This window comes from Anolis sagrei, chromosome 2, assembly GCF_037176765.1.
Source record: "Anolis sagrei isolate rAnoSag1 chromosome 2, rAnoSag1.mat, whole genome shotgun sequence".
In the NCBI taxonomy this organism is placed as follows: domain Eukaryota; kingdom Metazoa; phylum Chordata; class Lepidosauria; order Squamata; family Dactyloidae; genus Anolis; species Anolis sagrei.
In genome coordinates this window covers 35,832,913-35,857,135 of record NC_090022.1, presented here as the reverse complement: position 1 = coordinate 35,857,135, position 24,223 = coordinate 35,832,913, and the positions used below count along the sequence as shown (strand labels likewise).

At 38.1% G+C, this 24,223-nt stretch overlaps 1 protein-coding gene across 1 annotated transcript in view; it reads left to right on the top strand.

Moving 5' to 3' along the window:
• LRIG1 (leucine rich repeats and immunoglobulin like domains 1) overlaps window positions 1-24,223 on the top strand; it is a 131,028-nt gene that overhangs the window by 40,960 nt on the left and 65,845 nt on the right. Inside the window, exon 2 of the mRNA XM_060766402.2 lies at window positions 11,770-11,841. Coding sequence (XP_060622385.2) covers window positions 11,770-11,841 — 72 coding nt within the window. The remainder of the gene's footprint in view (window positions 1-11,769; window positions 11,842-24,223) is intronic.

Genomic DNA, 24,223 nt, shown 5'->3' with positions numbered 1-24,223 from the left:
AACTTTTTAATTTGTTTTATTCTCTGTAAGAGTGTTTGATTGTGTCCTTTTAAATTTTTGTTAAGCAACTTTGAGTCTGAGAACTAGGAATAAGTCAAGAGTATACTAAATACTGCTACTGCTACTAAAAGGGACTCTAAAATAGATCCAGATTAGAATTCCAAAATTATCTAACTACACTTTATTAAAATTATATGCCATGGGTATATTCCATGAAATCCAGGGAACTAACATCCTGCTGCTTTTTATTTCAAATTTCCCAGTCCTGATCAGATAGCAGAGAACAGCTGCAGTGACAAATGATCTGTTAACTAATTTATGCTTGTGATATTTACACCCACACACAGGTGTCTGCCTCCCTTAAGGTATATCTAGGTTTCTATATTGCTATCGATCAGGATTGAAGTTGTAATAAATAGATGACTCACTATCAAAATGGTTGCATTTAAAGTTTTCAGGTGATATTTAACTTCTTGTTTTAAGTTGATTTATCTAATCCTCATGTATTGTTGAAGGTTTTCATGGCCAGAATTATTTATTTATTTATTTACTTTGCTTATATACCGCTGTATCTCAAGCCCGAAGGCGACTCACAGCGGTTCACAAACAGTAAAAACAGTAGAAACAGCAGTGGTTCCATACAACATATAACAATTGACTTAACACATTATCCATAAATTACCAATAAGCAATTACAATGCACAATTATTACAAAAAACAACCGTACCCAATCTTCTCATCATCCAAGCGTAGTCCAGGTTCGTCGTCCATTGTTCCATTCCTATGTTCCATTACCAGATTGCACTAAATTACTCAAACACCTGCACAAACATCCAGGTCTTCACCTTTTTGCGGAATACCATTAGAGATGGTGCTAGTCTAATGTCCGTAGGAAGAGCGTTCCACAGCCGAGGAGCCACCACCGAGAAGGCCCTATCTCTCGTCCCCGCCAGCCGAGCTTGAGAAGCAGGTGGGATCGAGAGCAGGGTCTCCCCGGAAGATCTCAAAGTCCTGGTGGGTTCATAGGCAGAGATGCAGTCGGATAGGTAGCTTGGGCCCGAACCATTTAGGGCTTTAAAGGCCAACGCCAGCACTTTGAATTCAGCCCGGTAGCAGATCGGTAGCCAGTGGAGTTGGCGCAACAGGGGGGTTGTATGCTCCCTGCGCTCCGCTCCTGTTAAAATCATGGCTGCCGAGCGTTGGACTAGTTGGAGCTTCCGAGCTGTCTTCAAAGGCAACCCCACGTAGAGAGCGTTGCAGTAGTCTAAACGGGATGTAACCAGAGCGTGGACTACCGTGGCCAAGTCAGACTTCCCAAGGTACGGGCGCAGCTGGCGCACAAGCTTTAGCTGTGCAAATGCTCCCCTGGTCACCGCCGAAACCTGGGGTTCCAGGCTCAGCGATGAGTCCAGGGTCACACCCAAGCTGCGAACCTGCGTCTTCAGGGGGAGTGCGGCCCCATCCAACACAGGCTGTAACCCTATGCCCTGTTCGGCCTTGCGACTGACCAGGAGTACCTCTGTCTTGTCTGGATTCAATTTCAATTTGTTCGCCCTCATCCAGACCGTCACAGCGGCCAAGCACCGGTTCAGGACCTGGACAGCCTCCTTAGTAGCAGGTGGAAAGGAGTGACAGAGTTGGACATCATCTGCGTACAGATGACACCGTACCCCGAAACTCCGAATTACTGGGTTTTTTTTTTGTCATGTCAGGAGCGACTTGAGAAACTGCAAGTTGCTTCTGGTGTGAGAGAATTGGTCGTCTGCAAGGACGTTGCCCAGAGGACGCCTGGGTGATTAGATGTTTTTAGCATCCTTGTGGGAGGCTTCTCTCATGTCCCCGCATGAGGAGCTGGAGCTGATAGAGGGAGCTCATCCGCCTCTCCCCGGATTTGAACCTGCGGGGTTTAACTCACTGCGCCACCGGGGGCTCCTGTGGGTAATTCCCACTGGGTAATTCAAATGTGCTTCCAGAACCCAGTAATCCTAATGCGTTGCCAACTTTTTGGCATTGCTTTGAAAATTTCATATAGTTTCACACACTCCACACTTCTGCCCGTCGCAAGCTATTTACAAATTTGTTTGGGCTGCAATGAATCATTTAAAAATAATAAGTAAAGATTGTGATTTTGAAAAAGTTTAATATTTCAGAGTTGCAGGTTTGTTATGCTGATGTATTCTCCTGATGCTGAGTTGATCTCAGTTTTTTTCAGTGACTTATGCAGCTAATTTATGCTGTCACTTAGTTGATCACACAAAGACACTGTCCCTTGAAAATATAAAGCAACAGCTGAGAGAGTGAGTCCTGAGCAGTCATCCAGCAAAATGATTGATGAAGATATGAGTCAAAGATCATGTGAGATGAGAATTTCATTCAGGGGGATTGGTGCTCGGAATGCTAGATGCAGGTTGTTTGCTGTCTTCCTGAATAAATAATTTTATAAAGCTAATGATATATTAAAACAAATGGGAGGCTAAGTGTTATTACCTCGCCACTGCTGTCAACAATGTATGACAAAAGTTGGAACTACAGCACACATTTAGGTGCTATTTCTCCAGCGTAACACTATCTTTTCATGGACCCTTCTATTTGTAGCACTTTTATTCAAACTCTTCTGAAGGGGAGGTTGGGGGAGAGGCAAATAAAATTTCTAAGTTTCTTCCATTTGCCAATGTTGAAGAACCATTAAATTGCTTGGGGTTTTATTAGAAATAAAATCTGACAGTGAATTTGACTAAAGAATTGCCCATTGATTTTTTAAAGAAAGAGACAAGGCATGTAGTTATAGAAACTGGATACCTGCATTTTAAACAATCAAACAAATGAAAAACCACCAAAACTTTCTGATCCTAAAAGTTCTGTTGATTATTGTTGCTCCCATGCTTTCAAAAAGAAGGGAAAAGAAAACCAAAACAGCACTGTTTTGTGGTAGCAAAAATACAAGCCTTCTGTTTTACAATGTTGTTATCACATCATACAAAAGTTTAAAATATAATTAAACTATCAATAGAAGTAAAAGCGGCGAACATGGCTATTAAAAAGAATGAAGAAAAGGAAAGAAAAGAAACTCTAATGTACAACAGGTTACTACAAGTGATTTAGTACCTGCAAGTTTATGATACTCCCGGGCAGCATGAAGGTTTCTGCGGTCTAGGATATGACAAAGTCAGGCATATGCTCCAGACATCTACTATTCTTAGATTTTGACTTAAGATAAGTTAAATCACCCAAAGGAATTGTGTATGGAGGGTGGTGTATGTTCCAAGTTCATTTTGTAGTGATATCTTTATTATACTAACAAAAAAACCCACACAGAATACATAGTGCTGAATTTTAAAGGGCCCATGCTTCTTACAAGGTAACATGCAGGAAAATGTTACGTTGGAATTTTCTGTTGTGTCAAAAATTTTAGTTGAATTAGTAATGTTTAGCTCTTGACATTGCCAGGGTGGAGGGGGTGGGTTAGAACATTCTGAGCTCCTTTGTTGAGCTCATTTCTAGTACAGTCTTAACCTCCATCTCATGAAATGTTAAGCTAATACCTTTGGAGGTAAAGTATGTAGAAATCTGATAGTATTGATGATGGTACCCAGACGGAGGAATGCCGTCTACAATGAGGCTCCATTTTGAAGTTGTCCTTTGTCCATGCTTTCTAAAGATTGTTAAAATTATGGCTTTTATCTTTTTTGTTCCAAATTTTGGAAATGAGTTTTATAACAGTTTGGTTTTAATATACTTGCATTGGCATAAGCAAGCACGGTTTATTGGAACATTCCAGTAGGCTCATGAAAAGATTATTTTTACTGCAGGCCATCACAACCTGTGGCCCTCCAGGTGCTTTGGACTTCAGAATTCATGACCATTGGACAACCTGGCTAGGACTTCTGGGAGTTGGAGTCCCAAACACCTGGAGGGCAGCAGATTGTCCCAGCCTGCTCTAGTCCATAACTAATGACCCCAATCCAAATAAAGCTATGCCCACATTTTGAGTGATTAACCAAATGCTTGGGTAACCAGGACAGTCATTGGCTAGTACTGAAGTGCTAGAGATATCTCCAGTAGAAGAAATGTCTTCAGCCAGGATGCAATCACTTGCAAAGGGCTGCCTTCTTGGCAGCTGCCTACTCCAACATCACTCTGAAGATGGTCTCAGCTGTCACATATATTGAGAATGCATGCAATTCATAGCTATCAATTGAGAGCATGTTTCTCTCATAAATCTGTTAATGATGATGATAACAACAACAACAACTATATTTTTATACCCCGCCACCATCTCCCCGAAGGGACTCAAGATAGCTTACAAATGACAAGCCGGAAAATATGGATTAAGCACACACAATAAAATAAAAATGAAATCAACAACATAAAGAAACACATTACAATCTGTATTTTATCTGTTAAAGTAAAATTTCACAAATTTTCACCTAAACTGTCACTAAGATCATCACTTTTCTTCGCCTATGTGATGTTAACATCTTTGTCTGGTGAAGAAACCAGTGAAGCGTCAAAAGCTTGCATGGTGGGCTTTGTGCATTTTGGTTGACTGACAAAGTTATCATAGTTTTGTGAAATTTGTATTTTGTTGTATTTGGCTGCATGGCCAACACAACTGACCCTGAATAATTTTCACTTTGATAAGAGATACCGCGGATTCTGAGCTTTCCAAGGTCACTGTTTGTTTGGATGGCTCCTCATTTTATTAATTGTTAAGTAAGAATAGTTGGGGGGAGAGAAAGAAACAGAAGCTCGGAAAGATGAGTAAACACTCCTAGTAAGTACTGTGCCATAGGCATAATAATTCATTGTCTTGTGGTTTTGCTTTCACAGAAGTGAGCAGGATATGTTCACTTGGGACCTAAATAGAGCTTTTGGTGTTACACAGCACTCATTGAGGATAGTGGTTGACTTGCCAGAATTATTTCAAGAATAATAATACTCTTACTTATGAAGCAGGTGGTTTTGTCTCTCATTCTCTCTACTACCCTCTCTTTTTCCACTCTTTTTCAAATTTAAGAGTAAGAGGTCAGACTTAACTTTGGGAAGCTGGAGATATTCAACTGTTAATTCAAATATCACTCAGCTCCTATCTCTTTTTCCTCCTGATCTGCACCATTGCTGATTATGATGCAACAGTGTGCAATTTGGCATATTTGAGTTATTGTGGTCTGAAAATAAGAACCTTTGTGAAGTGAAACAATATTGTGCATGACCTCAGATCACTTAAAGCTTGTTCAACATAGCTTCCATAGAATCTCAACAGATTATTAGAACGGATTGTGCTTCTATTAATGCACTACTAGTGGACTTCATTTGGCTGGGATTGACCAATCACTCTGATTTCCAGCTACAGCTGCCACACCAAGGGAGTTCAGTTTGTAAGGGAGAGGGTAGTTATTTGTGAGATTTATAAAGGCATTTGAACCTACACCTTCCACCTCTTAGAAGGTTGTAGTAGGTGAGCCATAATGCAATGCTGTTGAAAATGGTATTCTGTGGACTAGTGCAAGCTAATGGAATCTGCAAATGATCTAAAAATAAAACATTGTAGCACAATGCACAAAGCACAATTACGCTGCTACTACTTAAAGTATTTGGAAGAAAACACCCTTTAGGTTTTCTACATCATTGTTATAATATTTTTCAAATGATCATTAATTTAGATATTTTTGTTACAACAAGTGATTCTAGAACAATATCACCCTCAAGGACTTGATCAAAGGCCAGTCTTTCCCCCACAAGTATCCCCAGATCATACAAATACTTTCTGGGTGGGTAGACATAATCCGAAGCAACTTTTGAGCTGAAGCCTCTTGTTGCATCCATGTGTTTTTAAGAATGCCTCTGGGGGAACTGTAAGTGTTCTTCAAAATAAAAAGCCCTCTAGTTATTAAATACACTGTCAAAGTGTATGCATGTGTATACATAGGCTGTGAACCGGATGGATACCAAATGTAGTTTTGTAGTAGCATTTGGAAGCATCATTTTGAGAATATTCTATAGTTAGTTATATATAAAGGAATCCCCACTGCTGTGCAAGGAACCTTTTATTTTATTGACCAGTGTGATAACAAGATACATTTCACCTTTTTATCAGCCAGTATCTTCCTTCATGGATCTAAACACATGCACACGTTTTCTTTCTATTGAATGCTCTTTTTGGTGGGACCTGTCTGGCTCCAACATTTTGGTATTTTCAATTTCTGGTTAAGAGGATTGTCTACTCTCATTGATTGTTAGAAAGTTTTACTGTGTACTTCCAAGTAATTTCTGACTTCTGGCAACCCCAATGTGGACGTATCATGGGGTTTCTTTGGCATGATTTGTTCAAGGGGAGGAGGTTGTCTTTGCCTTCCTGTTAGGCTGAGAGAATATAACTTGCCTTAGAGTACCCAGTGGTTTCCATGGCCAAGTGGGGATTCAAACCTTAGTCTCCTAGAGTCATAGTCCAACACCCAAAGCACTACTACACTACACTGGCTCTCTGATAGAAATTGGCTTTAGACTAATTACTTATCCCTGTAGTGCATTCAATGTAGTTTTATATTTCATTCTTTTACTTTTGTATATTTTGAGAGATGCCTTTATTCACTTTCTTTAGAATAGATGTTGAAGACTGAAAACAACTGCAAGAGGAATTAATAATATGTTTGTTGATATGTTCTCAAGAAATGTAGCAGGGAGATTTTGAAAATGGTATTTCTTTATTAGCTTTGTTAACAAAAAAGCTAAGAACAAATGCTTTACATCCACCTTGCCACTCATCAATGGGTGAATAGAAACAATTCCCTTTAGGCTGGCCAGATTTAATAGAAACAACCATTTTTTCACTTTAGTTTCAGCAATTATGCACTAGGACATTAAGCATGGTCAGTGTATGCCTTTTCTTGTTGCACAATGGAGCCTTTTGACTCTAAACTGGTTTCTGCAGCAGAGTGTGTGTCATAATAAAATATCATTTGTCTTGTGCAATTTAATGACAGCCTATTTGAAGTGAGTTAAATTGTTAGCAAAAAATTAGAGATCTGAGTTTGTTTGTTTGGCAGTATCTTCTCAACCCATTTGTTCTGATTTGCCATCAAGTCAGCTTCAACTTATGGTGACCCTGTGAATCAGAGCCCTGATCCAGTTCAGTTCTGCTCTGGTGCTCAATTGGATCAACGTATCAGTAATATGGTCTTCCTCTTTTCTACTGCCTTTGGCTTTACTGACATTTTCCCTACACAACCACAAGGATTTGATGATTATACCCAAAGTACAGTAACCTTTTTAGTCCTTTTGACTTCTTTTTGAAGATGGGCAGCCAAACCTAAAACCAGAGCACTACACAGTGTCATTTTCAAGGGTTTCAGCTCAGGTTGTGTAAAGCCAGACCATAATGCAGAGACTTGATCTAAAGATAGGTTTGGAGATCACTTAGAGATGCAGTAAATGTGGATCATGTCCCCCTCCCCCATCCATTCCCTTCCCCCTGCCCTTGTGGGCAGTTCCTAAGTTGCAGACACCTGACTTACAAAGACTCATAGTTACAAACTTGTCTAAGACAACAGGAAGTGAGAAAAATCTACTTCTTCGAAGGAAAATTCAGACCTGAAAGAGGTATCATGCGGAAAAGGTGTTTCTCCAACAAGCCAGATTTTTCAAAATCCAATTATCAAAAGGCAGAAAGTGAGGTGAAATCTTCTGAACAGGGATATAGACAGCAAAACAAACACTATAGGAGTCTTAACCCTTCCTTGTGCTATCCAAAGCTGTCATGACTTAAGAACAAATCTACAGAACTTATCTTGTTCATAACTTTGGGGACTCTCTCTCTCTCTTGCTTTCTGTGTGTGTATATATAATTCATTGCTGTTTTGTGTACCATAACATTGTTTCTTACTAAAGGTTACTCTAAGGTTAACCTGTCACTAGACTTTCTTCACAAGTTTTGAGTCTTTGCCTTCCACTGATGCTGAAAAAGTGTTATTTGGCCATGGTTACCTAATGGGTTTCCATGGCTGACAAGGATTTGAACTCTGATTTCCAGAGTCATAGTCTGTTGCTTAAACCACTATACCACATTGTCTCTTACGTAGATAAATATAACTTTCTATTTTTTTAAAATTACATTAAAATGGTAAATAGCTCAAATTCTCCAAAATTGACCTATTATATTTTAAAGTATCTTGCACACATTAGGTATTTCAGCCCCAAAATGTAATGGCTGCTGTTTGCTATACTTTTGCAAGTAATGGTGTATGATGTGATCTCCTGATTGCTCACATAAGTCGTGAACTAAAAGTGATGTTGTTGTTTGCACTATGTCAAATCTAATCTCTAACTTTCTGAATGGGTAATTAATGTAACATGTACATCCATCCCAGTCAGCAGGATTCTGTTCTCGGAATCCTGTTCATTGAATTTTATGAAAAAAATCTGTGGAAGCCTCTTGTCGCATCCATTTCCCCAAAGATGCACTCACTTTTGGAAATACTTTGGGGAAATTGATCCCAGAGTCCTATAGCTTCCTGTTTCAGCCTGTATCCTGCAGTGAAGTGGGGGAAGTAGATTCATCAAAGCCCCCTTAGACTGTGAACTGGTTGAAATTCAACTGTGGTCTATTGAAAATCTGTACTTTTTTTGTGAGAAAAGAGTCCTTGCTTGTTTTCCACTGCATACTGGCCCTTCATAAGCAACTCGGTGGCTTTCTTTTCCCTATTCAGGTCCAGTCATGTGTGCATGGTGCTCTGTTTTGCCATGCTAAAGCATCTGCAGAAATTTCTTGGTTTCGGGCGGGGTGCCTATTCAGTAGGCTGTAGACTAGGCAGCTATCTTTCGACAGATTAGCCAGAGGAATTTCTATTGCAAGATTTTGATTGTTCAAGGCTCTTGGTTCCTTTTGTGTATGCAACGGTGAAAAGTTGTGTTAGGACAAAAGCTGACAAAGTGTTTAATGAAAGCCGCATTTGGCATTAACAGGCATTCCTAGGCTTTCTTCCTCTCCTCTTTTGCTGTCACTCTTCTGCCTATTAGTAAAAGGTGCCAAAACGTTTTGCACACAGTGTGCTGAAATGTGCAGTGACAGGTAAATGTTTGCAGGCTAATAAAAACCTTCAGCATGGTGAATAAAACACTGATCATGCTTTGTGTTATGGATCCTTTTATTTGTAAGAAATGAACGTAGAGTTATCTGGGAGCACCTTGTATGTAATGCACTAGTTGCTTTTAAATGTGTGAAAAATCATACAGCTTCATGTAGGGTCAAGTCAATGGAGAATTGTACTGAAATACTTTGTAATTTACTCATTTTGTAAGAATTATTTTTAGTTGAGTTGGTATTATTTCCATTTTACCAATTGGATATGTTTACTGTCATAAATGAAGCATAAATCTGAGCCCATATTTCACAGTGTAATACAGTATAAGCCTAGCAATTCATCTTAGTAATTTCAACTGAGGTAGAGATAGAATTATTATCCCCATATTTCAAATGCAAGAGGAGAGCTGAAGCTTAGAGGATCATTTTCAAAGGTCCATATCTTGATGACAGAGCTTATACTTTCACATAGAAGGTTTCAGTTTTTCCCCATTTTGGAAGTAGGTCTGAGTTAAAATCTGTTTGATAAATGCTACAGTTTTATTGCCAATAATAGCAGAGCATACTGTGCTTAGAGATATGTAAAATGTTGAAAACTGTCTGCTAGAGAGTAATTATAGCCAAAATGTCCAAAATGTCCAGGAGCTCTTTGGAGCTCTGTGTCTGCTGCAGCAATCACATCCACTAAGGTAAGGGTGGCCAACTGGCCATCTATCAGGACTGAACAGATATGGGCCCTCTAGAAGGTCAGGACTTCATCCTTCCACTGCAATGGAATGGAAATGGACAATGAAGCTGCCCCTAGTGCTTGTGAAGTACCAACCCTGGACTTTCCTGTCTTTGTAGCTGTATCCATGGCTGCCATAAGCTGACTTGACAACAAATAGCAAAAGTCACAGTGCTAAGTAAGAGCAGCGAATTAGCTAATTTAAGCAGTTGTGTCTGTCAAAATAGTAAATAAAAAGTCTAACCTAAAAAATCACTATCCCTTCAAAATAAATGTAAATGCCAACTAGAAGTGAATTCTAGTCACTTTGGGATCACCGAGAGCACATCATTGTGGCCAAACTCAGTCCTGAAATCGGGCATTGTCCTAGCACAGATGTCTACTTTTTAGACGTCAGGGCTCTATTCATTATTGGCTGGAGAGCTAGAAGGTACAGACACAGGTATATGCACAATGTCTTATATGTACACACACTTCTGGAAAAACTCAGCATGTGTGTTCACAGACTACTTATGTGCCCCTTACATGCTTCACATATTTGTGCTCTTCCTAGAATAATAACAATAGTGTGCTCCAAAATCCAACATTCTCCTTTGAGATATTTGTTCATCAGTTATGGCAACATGGATCAAGCAGCAGTTTTGAAAGCCATAGGGCAGTGGGGCTGAAGGGGAGAAAGAGCAGCTTTACACTGGTCTTGGGGACCACAAAAAGGAGGAGCCAAAAGCCTCATGTTAGGCACCCGATTATAAGTCTAGCTTCTAAGGCAACTGATTAAAATGTCCTGGATGGTGTAGTGTATTTTTTATTGCAAATGGAGGCTCATTTTAGAAGGGAAATCTTGTTTGTGTACTTTCAAAACAACACTGCAGTGCATTTGAGATGTGTTTGTTTGTCATGTTTGATAAGATATATTTGTGAAGGCAGAAAGACAAAGTATAGCTGAGGTTGTAACTACTAGAGCTGATAAAATATATTACTTCGGCTTTCTTTGTATCATTATGTGGATCAACACGTTGGCAGTTTCTTAGTTGATAAGGTTCTGAGGGTAACTAGTTTCATTGTTTATCTCTAAATGTTTCTGTTGGCTTGTTTGTCTAATCCCCAGGTTCTTAGGAGTTTGACTTTTCAAAGCAGTGGTCACATTGGTCTGTTGCAGCAACACCAACAAACTGTTACGAAACCTTGGGAAAATAAGATGCCCAGATAATGGACAAAGTATAAAGTAAAAAAGCAAGGACTTCAGCTATTTCAGTTGGGTAGCTACTGTCAAAAAGAGTAGACCCATTGAATTAATGGAACTTACATAAGTATACACTTTCCCAACTTCCCATAATTCAACGAGTCTATTGAAGTTAGAATTAGCAATTTAATTTAGGCCTACATATTTTGACTTCTGAAAGTACAAATAGATGCTTAAGATACCCAATGTGTTTCTGCGCTATGCACTTAAATTTGTTTCATACCACTTTAATTGCCATGACTCTATTGTATAGAACCATGGGATTTAGAGTTTGGTGAAGTACTTAAAATGATCTGTGCATAAACACTAGAGCTCCCAAGCAGAGGATTTTAAATTACAAATCCCAGGATATATGATGGAGCCATGACAGTTGTGATAATATAAAATTGACACAACTGTGTGGTGCAGAAACACCCTAGGACATTTTAAAAACCTATATATAATTAATTATACTTGAATATTTAGATTATAAAATATGTAACAGTTGACTTCAGTTTCTCTAAGGACCAATATACGAACATCATGTGTCTGTATTAAACTTTGTGTTACATGTATTAATATATGTTTTTTATTTTCTTTTTGCACTCAAACTTATTATATAATTCTCCTTATAAAATGCTGATTATCTTGCAGTGCAGTCTCCTAATAATTAAGACTGCCAAATTCTGCTGAGTGCAGTGCCTGTCTCATGCTGATCCCACTGTCTCTTATTTTTAACAGAAACCTGAGCCACAACAAGTTGACAGAGATTGATCCTTCTGCATTTGCGAAGCTGCCAAACCTACGGGAGGTGTAAGTACTTCTCTCAAAAGGGTTTTAATCTCAGTTTCTCTCCATTTCACTTCCATTCTGGCTGGGATGGCTATAGGAAAATGTATTCAGTTTCCCATGGCGTGTTCCCATTTTATTGCTAACTTGCATTAGCACATTAAATCTGAGCAACTGTTTTTCTTTCATATGCTACCTGTGTGCTTTTCCTTAAAAAATTAAACACTCAATTAGTAGAACACAACATCTCAATTAAACTGCAGTACACTTATTGGAAATCATTGGTGTTTGACTGCTCCTTTGTTTCTGTCTCTCTGCCTCTGCACTTTGTATTTGGAATTAGAGCCAGAATAGTTCAGGTAAGCACACCTGCCACCATGGATACACTTTCTTCCAGTAATGAGGAGTTGATTCAGCTGTGACACCTGATGCCAGCCTTGCCTAATCTTGCAGGAAACAAAGGTGCAGTGTATTGTACTGAAAATACTTAACTTGTGCCCCTCCTATCTTTTTTTTTGCTAGCTGGACAGAGCTGATGGAGATTTTAGTTTGAACAGTTTGAGAAGTAATTGGTTTGCACTGGTTGTGATAGCTCGACAATTTTTTGTCACTGTCTAGCTGTGTTTTTGTGGAATTGTGCTGTGAATAAGCAATTTCTACTATTCTTCCATGATACTGACCCTAATGTTTTTATGGCATTTTCTTGAACTCAGTATTTTAATAATTTATGTTGAACAGAAGTGGCAAAGTACATGCTTGGGCAATTCCTTTCCCCATAGTGTTAACAGAGATGACAATATTGGTCTAAATGGACCAATCTTAAAAGGAATTTTTTATCTCCTTTAGAATTTTCAACTGTAGATTTTACACTGGCTTGCATGGCTTGATTCTTATTAATTCAAATGATTTTTCATCAGTACTCCCCATAATGACTCAAAAAATTGAAATCATTGCTCAAGATATACAAGTACACAGCTAAGAGTAAGACTAAAAACTTGGGTATAAGCACTGCAGTTGAAATGTCTGAATGAATAATAATATTTTTAAAACGGTTTTGATACTAAGGCAATATACATAGTGCCAAGAAAGGCCTTGGAAGACCAGAAGAAAAGCATCTCAATCTCTGGACAGGTACATGTAAGAGGAGGCTATAGCAGTGCCTAAATATAAAACTAAAATCAAAACCTGGCATAATGTAAATTAAGTTTGGGCTTGTGAGCTTGCTCCTCCCTATCCAGCTCCAGCCTGGAAGAGATTTGAACCGATTGCTAGGGTTTTCAGCTAACCATTATTTCTTATCAGATATGCACTTGCACAAAATGTGATTACCTTTAACTGTGGTTTGGAGAAACAAGGTTGCTTCAAACCATAGTATCTTATCCTGGCATGTTTTTCTGAATCATTGCCAAAACTGACCACATTCTGGCTTCTAATATAACAGAGAAGCATGGTCAGTTGAAAAAAAAATCCCGAAACCTTTACTTTTTTTTTTTTTTTTACTTTTCAGCTGTGTTAGAGTGAAGTGGGGCATTTTGCATGTATTGCTAAACTTAGTGCAAAGGTGTAAATTGTGTGGGTGCCGGGGCCTAGAGGTCAAGTCTTCTCCTCAGCCTCTCCCACAAGCTGCACTACTTCTACAAGAAGCAACATCTCTGTGTTCCTGTGCTGATCTCCAAACAGTCCCAAGAAGTAAATCTGCCACTCTTCTTGTGCCACATAGTGTAGGAAGATCTTGGATGTTTGTGCAAGTGGGATGAGACTATTTTTTGCGTGTTTTTGTGCATTTGGGGGTGCTCTCTGAGCAATTTTAGGACAAAAAATGCCTACACTCTGTGAAGGTTTGTTTTGTAGAATTCTTTTTATATGCATGGAGAAAAATAGCAAAGAGGTAGGAGGGAGGTCACAAAAGTTGGGTTCAGGGGACACATATGGCCTAGAGGGCACACTTTTTCCACTCCTGCATTAGCCCAAGGCTACTGGTATTAATAATATGAAAAGTTAAGATCAACAAGTTGTATTGATTTGGAAAAAGCCTGAGAACCAGTAAGTTTGGTTTATAATTGTTGTGATGTATATCGTATGTCTGCACAATCCCACTTAGTAAACTCAATATGGTATTTTGTTATCATTATAGTACTTTCTGAACCATCTTCAAAGGAAAGTCTTTGTAAAATCCATCATAGTAAACCAGATTAGACAGTATAAGCATACCCTAATTAACAAAGCATTTGACAAAGAAGCATCTTTTAACAAAAACTTTTAAAATTTTAAAGTCTTCTGATCCTGATCCTTCTTCTGTCTAGCTGGTAGTTTTTTACCTTGGGAGGATGGTGAAGGATATTTTGAATCAGGTTGTCTACAGTAAACAGTGTAATAGGCAAAACCTCTGGTGCTAAAAAGCAATATTCTCTTCTAGCCAATCATGGTGTATCTGTCAACAACAGGGAGATTAAAGATGAGATGCTTCTAGATTCCCTTATTGACCATACAAGGAACAGCAAAAGAGGAAAAATTGTGTGGGGGCGGGCATCGTTTCCTATGGATAGTATAGGAAAAGTGCAAGCTAATAAGAAGGAAAAAACCCCAATTCCTACATGTATTGTGAAAGAAGCCTTCACAATGGTCTCTAGAAGGTTTGCAATGTTGTTGTTTACTTACAAAGGTCGTCTAATATGGACAATTAGTTTTGAATAAATACTTTTTGGAAACATGCTGAACTGCCTCCGCATCTACAATCACCATGTTATAGGAACCTGCCTTTTTCTTTCCATGTTATTTCTGCCTCTTTTACAAAACGTTTTGTTAAATAAATCATGCCCAGGAACACATCTGAGGTGCACCTGTACTGTAGATGCCATGAGTCGAGTATTAGCCAAAGCTATAAAAGATGCTTTTTTGGCACTGAAGATTTAGGCCTCTAAAAATAGAATCACACCTCATAGCTCCAAATCTGAGTGGTAATTTAATGACAAAGCACTTTTCCCCTGTAGTGATTTAAAGGTCTAGAGCTCTGAAGAGTTTATCGCAATCTGGGGTGTGGGGAAGATCCTTCTCTCATGGCACACACTTCCTAACCTGTTTCTTATTCCAAAATATTGTACACTCTTAGATGCTTTTTCCACTGCCTTTCTTTTTTTTTTTTCAGATTCTTTTCTTTCCTCTTTCTATGTTGAAAATGATTCTCATCTTCATGGTTTGCTTTTTGGGTCAATTGAGCATGCATTGTTTTCATGGGGTGATTTGGCGGGGGGGGGGGGGTTCTGCATATCTGCGCGTTCTCCCAAACATGCAAAAACATTAGTAACAAATGTCTGTCCAAAAGAAAACAATGTGAAGAAGGGAAAAATAAATATTTAATTCTCACCTTGGTTTTAGTACTCCTGCTTTCAGACTTGATATGGGAGACTGCAAAGTTGTGAGAACAGATGGTGGTCACAGATCAGAGGCCTATGCCCACACTAGGCTCGCAATGGGAAACAAAGCAGTGTTCACATAGAGGCTTTCCACATAAAGGGTATCCTATTTGGCTTGACTGGGTTCATGTTCTTTTGTATGTGTACAGTTGTTACATTTTCTAGAGTAGAACAGAACATAAATGGAATTTCTGCATATGAGCCCTTGTTTAGTTAAGAAAAAAGGGAGAGAAATCCATAATTTTTGCAATAATAAAGCATAAGTTCTATTTCACATTCTCCAACTTTTGTATGTATGTGTGTGTGTGTGCGCGCGCGCACATATAGTTGGATAAATGAGTTAAAAGAGTAGTTTCCTTCTTTATTGATAGATTTTTCTGTCAATTTCCCAGACAAACTTTTTCTTCATTTTATGTGGTCTTCAAATATCAAAGGCAGATTTAGGTAAAAACGTGCTTAGATTTATTTGTGTTCTGTGTGAAGAAATGAAAAGTATGCCACTTGAAATAAATAATGTCATAAAATAGTGCATTTACATTTAATGTTAATGGTTCAAAGAATGTCTGGCCGAATGATAGGCCCCCATACATTTTCACCTCACCAAATCTGACCTCCTTTGCAAAACGTTTGGATACCCATGGCTTAATATGACCCCTTTTCTGCCATGCACACAGTGTTAATATAATTTATATCCCACCTCTCCGCATATACATGGCTCCTAAAAAGGATCACCTAATAATAATAATAAAATCAGCACAGGCTTGTTAAAAGTAATTCCTATGTTAAAATCTTTAAATATAGGAAGAATTTACTCTTTTAACTCATTTATCCAACTAAAATGTAATATATTTACAACAGTTGGAGTATGTGAAACAGTAGAACTTATGCTTTATTATTTCAAAAATTATGCATTTCTCTCAATTTTTTTTAACTGTACAAGGGCTCATATACAGAAATATTACCAGAATCACTCTGCCTTTCATATTTGAAGACCACATAAAATGAAGAAAACGTCTGTCTGGAAAAGAAGCTTTCTTGAAGAGGAAACATATTTAGGTTCATTTGAAACATTACATATTGTTCACTATTAAATGCTCACTGTAAACTTCTAAATTCAAAACCTGTGAACAGGAAAATAACGCTAACAGTTATCTTATTCAGAAGTGCAAAACATTGAGAGCCATATGAATCTGTGCATCACTCGTTCTTTCATTTTTCAATTTACCATCAAAAACTGATAATTTGTTATTTAATTTTGAAACTGATATCAAAAATGAAAAGACACTGTTTTTTCATTATTTCGTTATTTAGGCAGACACAGTTGTTTTATATTTCAGGGGAAAATACTCCAAATTCTACTTATCCTGTCACCTTAACTCCTAATATGATTTTAAGGATGTTTGTGATGTAATGTGATGTTGGTGCATGGGTGGTAAGCAACTCACACAATGTGATGATTTCATAATAAGGGTTTCATAACAACATAACAAGAGCTGTACTGTATCAGACTAAAGGCATATGCAGTCTAGCATTGTTTTCCCACCGTGGCCAGCTAGTTGTCACTGGGAAACCCACAAACATGACAGAGCTCAGTGGTGCCCAGGATTTGTTTTGTATAACTTCTCCAGGCCTGTTGCTGGCTAAGGACTCGGTACTAAAGGAAAAAAGTTAAAGATTGCACAGACACTTTTCTGAATCCCTTGATGTTTCTGTTATCATCAGCATTTTATGTGTTATTTGTGTAACTGGGTAAAATGCATGGATTAGACTGATCTCACTGAAGTTGCAGAGACTTACATATACGACTTGTGGGATGTTTGTACTTCGCATCTTGATTTCCATTTGTTCACATCATTTCTGTTCACCACTTCAAGAATACTTCACACCTGTACACAAAGGGCCCTCTGTTTTTGGAGCTATGCCCAGCCAATTTCTCCAACCATGGTAGCACCTGCCTGTGCTTGTTCCCTAGCTGCTATTCTCATACTGGAGATCAGTCATGACTAGTAGAGATTGTTTATTTGTTCTGTTAGGTGTAGGTGGGATATGCACATATTAATAAATAAATTGCTCCTCCCCCATTTATTTGTCAAATGTTCTTTTAAAGCCATTCAGATTTAAAGCGGCCTTGCTCTAACTTGTTGTAATGAATTCTAGTGCTTGAATGTTTTATGTCTCCTTATCTATTTTTCTGGTGTTTTTTCTGTCTTTAATTTCCAACTGTTTGTCTGCACTAAAGGAGGAGAAAACTACCTCCATGGTTTTTATAACATGACAGTTCTGTCATGTTCCTTGTTAATTCTTCTTTCTTCTAGTCTACAAATCTTCTAATGTAACCTTTCCTCATAGGGAAGTTGTTTTAGCCCTTCATTTATTTGTGATGTCCTTTTTTTGCATGTTGAGGATCACTAGATATGTCATAAAATTGGAGAATTAGTATGAGGATAGGGGTCTCACACAACAAAATTAAAGCTCTATGATTCCACTTCAACTGTCATATTTCCAATGTAGGGAATTCTGGGACTGGCCATTGAAGTGACATTCAGAATTCTCCATGAAGGGTTCCAAGATCTCAGCGAAATGAAAACCCCATAATTCCATAGTATGTTGAACCTAAATACCCAGAAGGCAGCAAATCTAATCTGATCTTCAAAGTTAGTACTTGGATGAGCCGATGAATACCAGTTCTAGGCTATATTTCATAGGAAGGAACTGGCAAAACTATTTCTTGAGCATTCCTTCCCTTTTCCAGGAATGTGTCTACACTGTAGAATTAATGCAGTTTGAAACCACTTTCATTGCCATGGCTCAGTGATATTGAATCCTAGAAGTTGTGGTTTGGTAGTTTGAATGTGACAAAGACAGCTAAAGACCTTGTAAAACTACAATTCCCATGGTTCTACAGCATTGAGCCATGGCAATTAAAGTGGTATCAAGCCGTATTAATTCTACAGTTTAGATTAGTGGTTCTCAACCTTCCTAATGCCATGACCACTTAATACAGTTCCTCATGTTGTGGTGATCCCCAACCGTAAAATTATTTTTGTTGCTACTTCATAGCTGTAATTTTGCTACTGTTGCAAATCATAATGTAAATATCTGATATGCAGGATGCATTTTCATTAACCTACAATCAAAAAGCATTCTGAACTCCACCAACTATGGAATTGAACCTAACATGGCACACAGAACTCCTATGACCAACAGAAAATACTGGAAGGGTTTGGTGGGCATTGACCTTGAGTTTTGGAGTTGTAGTTCACCTACATCCAGAGAGTACTATGCACTCAAACAATTATAGGTCTGAACCAAACTTGGCACGAATACTCAATATGCCCAAATGTGAACACTGGTGGAATTTGGGGGAAAATAGACCTTGACATTTGGGGTTGTAGTTGCTGGGATTTATAGTTCACCTACAATCAAAGAGCATTCTGAACCCCACCAATGATAGAATTAGGTCAAACCTCCCACACAGAACTCCCATGACCAACATAAAATGCTGTGTTTTCTGATGGTTTTTGGAGACCTCTCTAACACCCCCACCCAATCCCCCCAGGGGTCCCGACCCTCAGGTTGAGAAATGCTGGTTTAGATGCACCCTATGAAAACCCTGTGAAATTAATTGGGTCACCATAAATTGTCAGATGCATTGAGGGCATCCACACATACTCAGTGTTGTATACAGCACATCGTTGTCAGGCAAAGAACCCATGCCCCTAATGTCTTTTCAGGCATGGTATCTTGTTTTATAGGAAAAAAAATCTGATATATAAAGTGTATGGATCTAAATATATTATATTCTACTACCATTTTCATAAGAAATAAGTGGTAAGGTTTGTTTGCCAAACATCTCTTTTTTAAAAAATAAAATAAATTCCAAGTGCCTTTTAGTGAATCCCGAGAGAACTGAGCTATTTTTGAGCAGGATCCATTTCAACATGACATTAGCCTGGCAACTGGGCTGTAAATATTTTATATTGAGTGGCATTCTCCTCTCCTCACCACACAAAGTAGTATGATCAAAGGATAGAAAGGGAGCTTTCAACCAAAGAGTGCTCACCTTTGCTTGCTTTCAGGGGAAGTTCTAGATCAAATGCCGGAATACCTTACCCAACAGAAACGAGCAACTACCCATATTTACTGGAGTTTAATGTGCCATTGAATCTAATTCACACCTCAATTTTCAAAACCTTGAAACCGAAATACAGTATTTGCTGCCAAGTGTAATGTGCAGCAGCAAAAAGTGCACTCTCTGTAATTTGGCTAAAAAAAGGTGTGAATTGCAGTGCTGCATGCTTAGAATTCCTTCTTTAAAAACAAAAGTGTTATAGCACCAAAGCTTCCAGCAATGGAAAATAAAATCTTGGGATATATTTATGCTATAGAATGAATCTACTTTAATTGCCTTTGTTCAATGCTATGGCATCATGTGGGCTGTAGTTTTACAAAGTGTTGAACCTTCTCTGCCAAAGATTTCTGATGCCTCCCCAAACTACAAATCCCAGGATACCATAGCATTGAGTGCTAGCTATTAAATTAGAGATGATGTCCCTCAAAGAGGAGCTTCATTTGCAGCTCCTGAAGCAGCGTCCCCTTTTGCTTGGGCTCAGCTCTAAGATTACCATATTACTGAATCTTATGTGCACCATAATTTTGGCAAAGTAATTTTTTTGCTAAATTAAGCCAAAAAAGGTGAACATTAGATTTGAGGATATACATTTATACCTTTCAGAAAATTTTTTTATCAAGAACTAGTTGTTCAGATTTTTAGTTTTGATCGTGTTTTGGACTTTCTTTTTCAGATTGTTGTTGGAAAGTACCAGATGTTGATAATTAAAACAGGATTATTGGCTACAGATTCCTGTGATCTGTTACAGCTAAGCTTTCTTTTTCTACCATATTAAGGGGAAAACCTTTACAAATGAAAGCATTCATTACAATCAGAAATAAGTCATGCTCTGACATTTTATATGGAACTTCTCTACAAGTAGGTTTAGTTCTTCATATTGAATGCATTGTGTGTGGCTGCCTCCAATAATAATAATAATAATAATAATAATAATAATAATAATACACTTTATTTTCTGCTCTGTCTCCCCGAGGGGACTCAAGAGCGAATTACAACATACACAGATAGGCAAACATTCAATGCCTTTAATACAGTGGAATAATAATGACATACAAATACACAGAACAAAGGTAAAGGCTTCCCCTTTCATCTCTTTCTTTCCGGAGGCAATGCTCCACTCTGACCATGGGGAGGTGCTCTTGTTCCATTTCCAAGCTGAGGAGCCTGTTGTCCCTAGACACCTCCTGGTTGTGTTGCCAACATGGCTGCATGGGTGCCTTTTATTACCTTCTTGTCGACGTGGTACTTATTGATCTCACATTTGCATGCTTTCAAACTACTAGGTTGGCAGGAGCTAGAGCTAACGGTGGGACCTCACCCTGACCCTGCAGCTTTGAACTGCCAACCTTTAGGTCAAAAGTTCAATGGTTTAACCTGTTGTGCCACCTCTATGAGAAAGACTCCATAGACGAGAGGAACTTTATGTGCAAAATGTGTCAGGATAATAAATAATAATAACCCACAAGAGAGAGTTTAACTGGTGACAATCTATGCAGAATCTATGGTCTGCAAAATATTTTTCAGGTTTTTTTATAAAAAGTGGGTCTGCCATTCAAGCCCCTCATTACTTCTGACGTGCCAATGGTGATTCTCGAAGCACTTTGACTTAGAATATTTGCTAAAATTAGTCATGCCTCAAAATCCATGTTGCTCTTATGTGATGAATTTTAGAACGTGGTGAATCACCAAGAGTCATGGATGCCTCCATACACAGTGTTCCCTATATATATTTTCCATCAGAATTATTTCAGGAATCATTTTGTTTGTTTCTGTAAAAAGAAATTGAAACCTGAAATTCTTGTAGAATCCTTCCTGTTTTAGATTGATGTTTCTAAGTAGATAGGTATTATACTAGATAAATGTAATTATAAGTTATTGCATATACATTTCTCTTTTAAGAATTAATTTTGTGTTAGTTGTGTCCTAGGAGCAACTCATTGAAATAAAATAAATGGACTTAAATTCATTGTAACATCAAGATCTGTTCATTTCATTGGGTTGTCTCTACGTTTATTTATTTATTTACTTTATTTATATACCGCTTTTCTCAGGCGATATCAATACAAGTGCAATAAGTTGGACTTAAGCTAGATGTAGACAAAATAAATAAACAACCTGTGGGAATTGTAATTTGCTGTAATTTTAAAGAAATCAGGGGTAACTAGTTGCATTTTCCTTACACATTTTGTTGTTTTCCCCCCTCTTGTATGTTTTATTTAAATCTAAATAAATAACTAAAACTTAAATCCATCTAAATAAATAAATAGTTTTAAAAGTATGCTCTTCTGAAAACATCAAGAGTAAATAAATGACTTTTAAATTTCTGTATTTGAATTAGAATCACTTTCACATTCTGAAGCAGGAAGTAGCAGTCTTTGACCTGATTTCCTCTTTTCCCGCCCCCCATTTAATTGCTAGCGTTAGGGTGAAGGCCGAGCAAAAAGGCCAGGAAATTAGGCAGTTTCCAAGTTGCCAGACAAGCAACTGTTATTATGGTAATTAATTGACTAATTCAACATACAAACAAGGGCTCTTTAAACCAAGAAGGAAGCATGCTATGTGACCCAGATCAGTTTTCACTCAGAGCCAGAATTCAGACATTATGCAATAGAGAGAGTGTGCTCCTGAATCTGATAGCATAGCAGTGGGACAGAAAGTAGTAAAGCTTCCTTATTAACATCCCCTCCTTGTATTTTTCTCCTTAGAAAAGAATTGCCTGTTGAAATATCCACTCTTTTGCTGCTCACTTTAATCCTTGCTTGGCTTTCTTTGAATGCAGATTTTTTTTTTAGAGTTCTGTTTTCAGTAATGGAAATTAAATATTGGTAGCATGTGTTTTGATGTTGCAATGAGCCAGGGTTTTATGGAAATTCTGGCATATCGTAAATGAGGTAGCAGGCTGGTGCCTACTGCTCTGGTTGCTCATATGCAGGTTAGGAGCAGCTAAAGAAAGCACAGAGCTCATTTCCTTAATGTGATATCTGAACAAGAACCCTGTCTTCTTTCTGTACTCTGATAATCTGGAGTAATAACCTTCTATTTATTGTTCCTTTAGTTCCCTGGCTTGTTGAGGGAGAAACAAACCAGAATGATGTTTTCCTATTTATTTATTTGCCCTATTTATACCTGTCTTTCTCAACCCCGTAGGGGATTCAAGGCGGCTTACATATATAGGCAACAACTCAATGCCATGTAAACATACATACAAAATAAAATAAATATATTAAAACTATATTTAAAAACATATCAAACCTTAAAACACTTATTAAAATCACATTATCCAAAATCATAATCCATGGCCATTCCAAATTGTCATTGCACTATTCCATAATTCTCTAGTGGGTTACTAACAGAACGCTTGATCCCACATCCACATCTTTAGCCTTTTCCTGAAGGTCAAGAGGGAGGGGGCTGATCTGATTTCATTAGGGAGGAAGTTCCATAGCTAAGTGGGCACCACTGAGAAGGCCCTGTCTCTCAGCCCCACCAATCGCACCTGCAAAGGAGGCGGGATCGAGAGCAGGGCCTCCCTAGACAATCTTAACCTCCTAACTGGCTCATAGAGGGTGAAATGTTCGGACAGGTAAACCATGTTATGATAATCATTGCAGAGAGTGAGGATGGTTTGTTATATGCTTGTGTTTGCAGTCAGAACAGTCAGGCAAAGTTTATCTATATGCTGCAAATTAACAATAAAACAAGGTTCCCCATGACCCCATAATTCCCTCTCTCCTTTAGCTAAGATATGAAATATTTGATGCCCTTATTTCTCAGAAGTGTTGTTTCTGTTCTTTTTCTAAGTCAAAAATGGCAACTGCTGTGCAGTGGTTGCAGGGGCAATTTCCCACAAAACTGAGCTTTGAGGCTGTATCTGTCACACAGGCTGTTAGCACAGGGTTGAGAATGGTTCCTGTTAAGTCCTTTGCCACAATGTTGTGTGTCATTCTTGTATTGTCGCCAAAACAGCAACAGGACAACAGCTTGGAGTTAGGCCAGCCACTAATCAGCAACACTTGATCTCTTGACTTGAATGAGGTCAGAGATAAAGACACAGTAGTTCTATATAGATCCAGTTCTCTGTGAAGGGCTGTGGGCACGCACACACATAAACCTAAAGCGAAAAAATTCTATTTTAATCATGTTTTCAAAATAATACTATTATTTAATTATTTTAAAATGAATGTTTCAGCTAATTTTTAAAACAATATCATAAGCCACCTTGAATCTTATTTTGGGAGAAAGTCAAGATATAAATTCAATAAAAATAATAAATATTTCAATTATATCCCCTTCTTCCTTTTTGGAGAATAGGCTATACCTCAGTGGTAGAATACATACTTTGGCTAAAAAAGCCCTTACTGATTTCTTCTGCCTGAGATTCCAGAGAGCCATTTCCAGGTTGAGGAGCTAGTACTGCACTTGGTGGGTCATTAGTTTCAAGTGATATACTGTAGAGTGATATCTTGACTTTAATTCATTCCATGACTGAACTCTTAATTCAATATACTTTTATCTCAAAGTGAATTTTCCCATCAAAATCTGTTCTGGCCCCCCAACCTACCTCCTATTTTGTTATATGTTTTCATGTACTTTATAAATAACAAACAATGTATACATTCACATAAAACAATAAAATGAAAGATCAACTTTAAAATGGTAGAAGCACAAAGTTGTGGCAAGGAAGCACAACAAAATGTGTGTTGGCTAGTGTAATAGCAAAGCATGGAACAATAAAAAATAAAGATCAACTTTAAAATGGTAAAAGCACAAAGTTGTGGCACAATGGTAGAAGCCCAAAGCTCAAAGTGAAGACGCAAATGCATCATTTTCTTCATACTGTACTCACTCCAGCCTCCCTCCC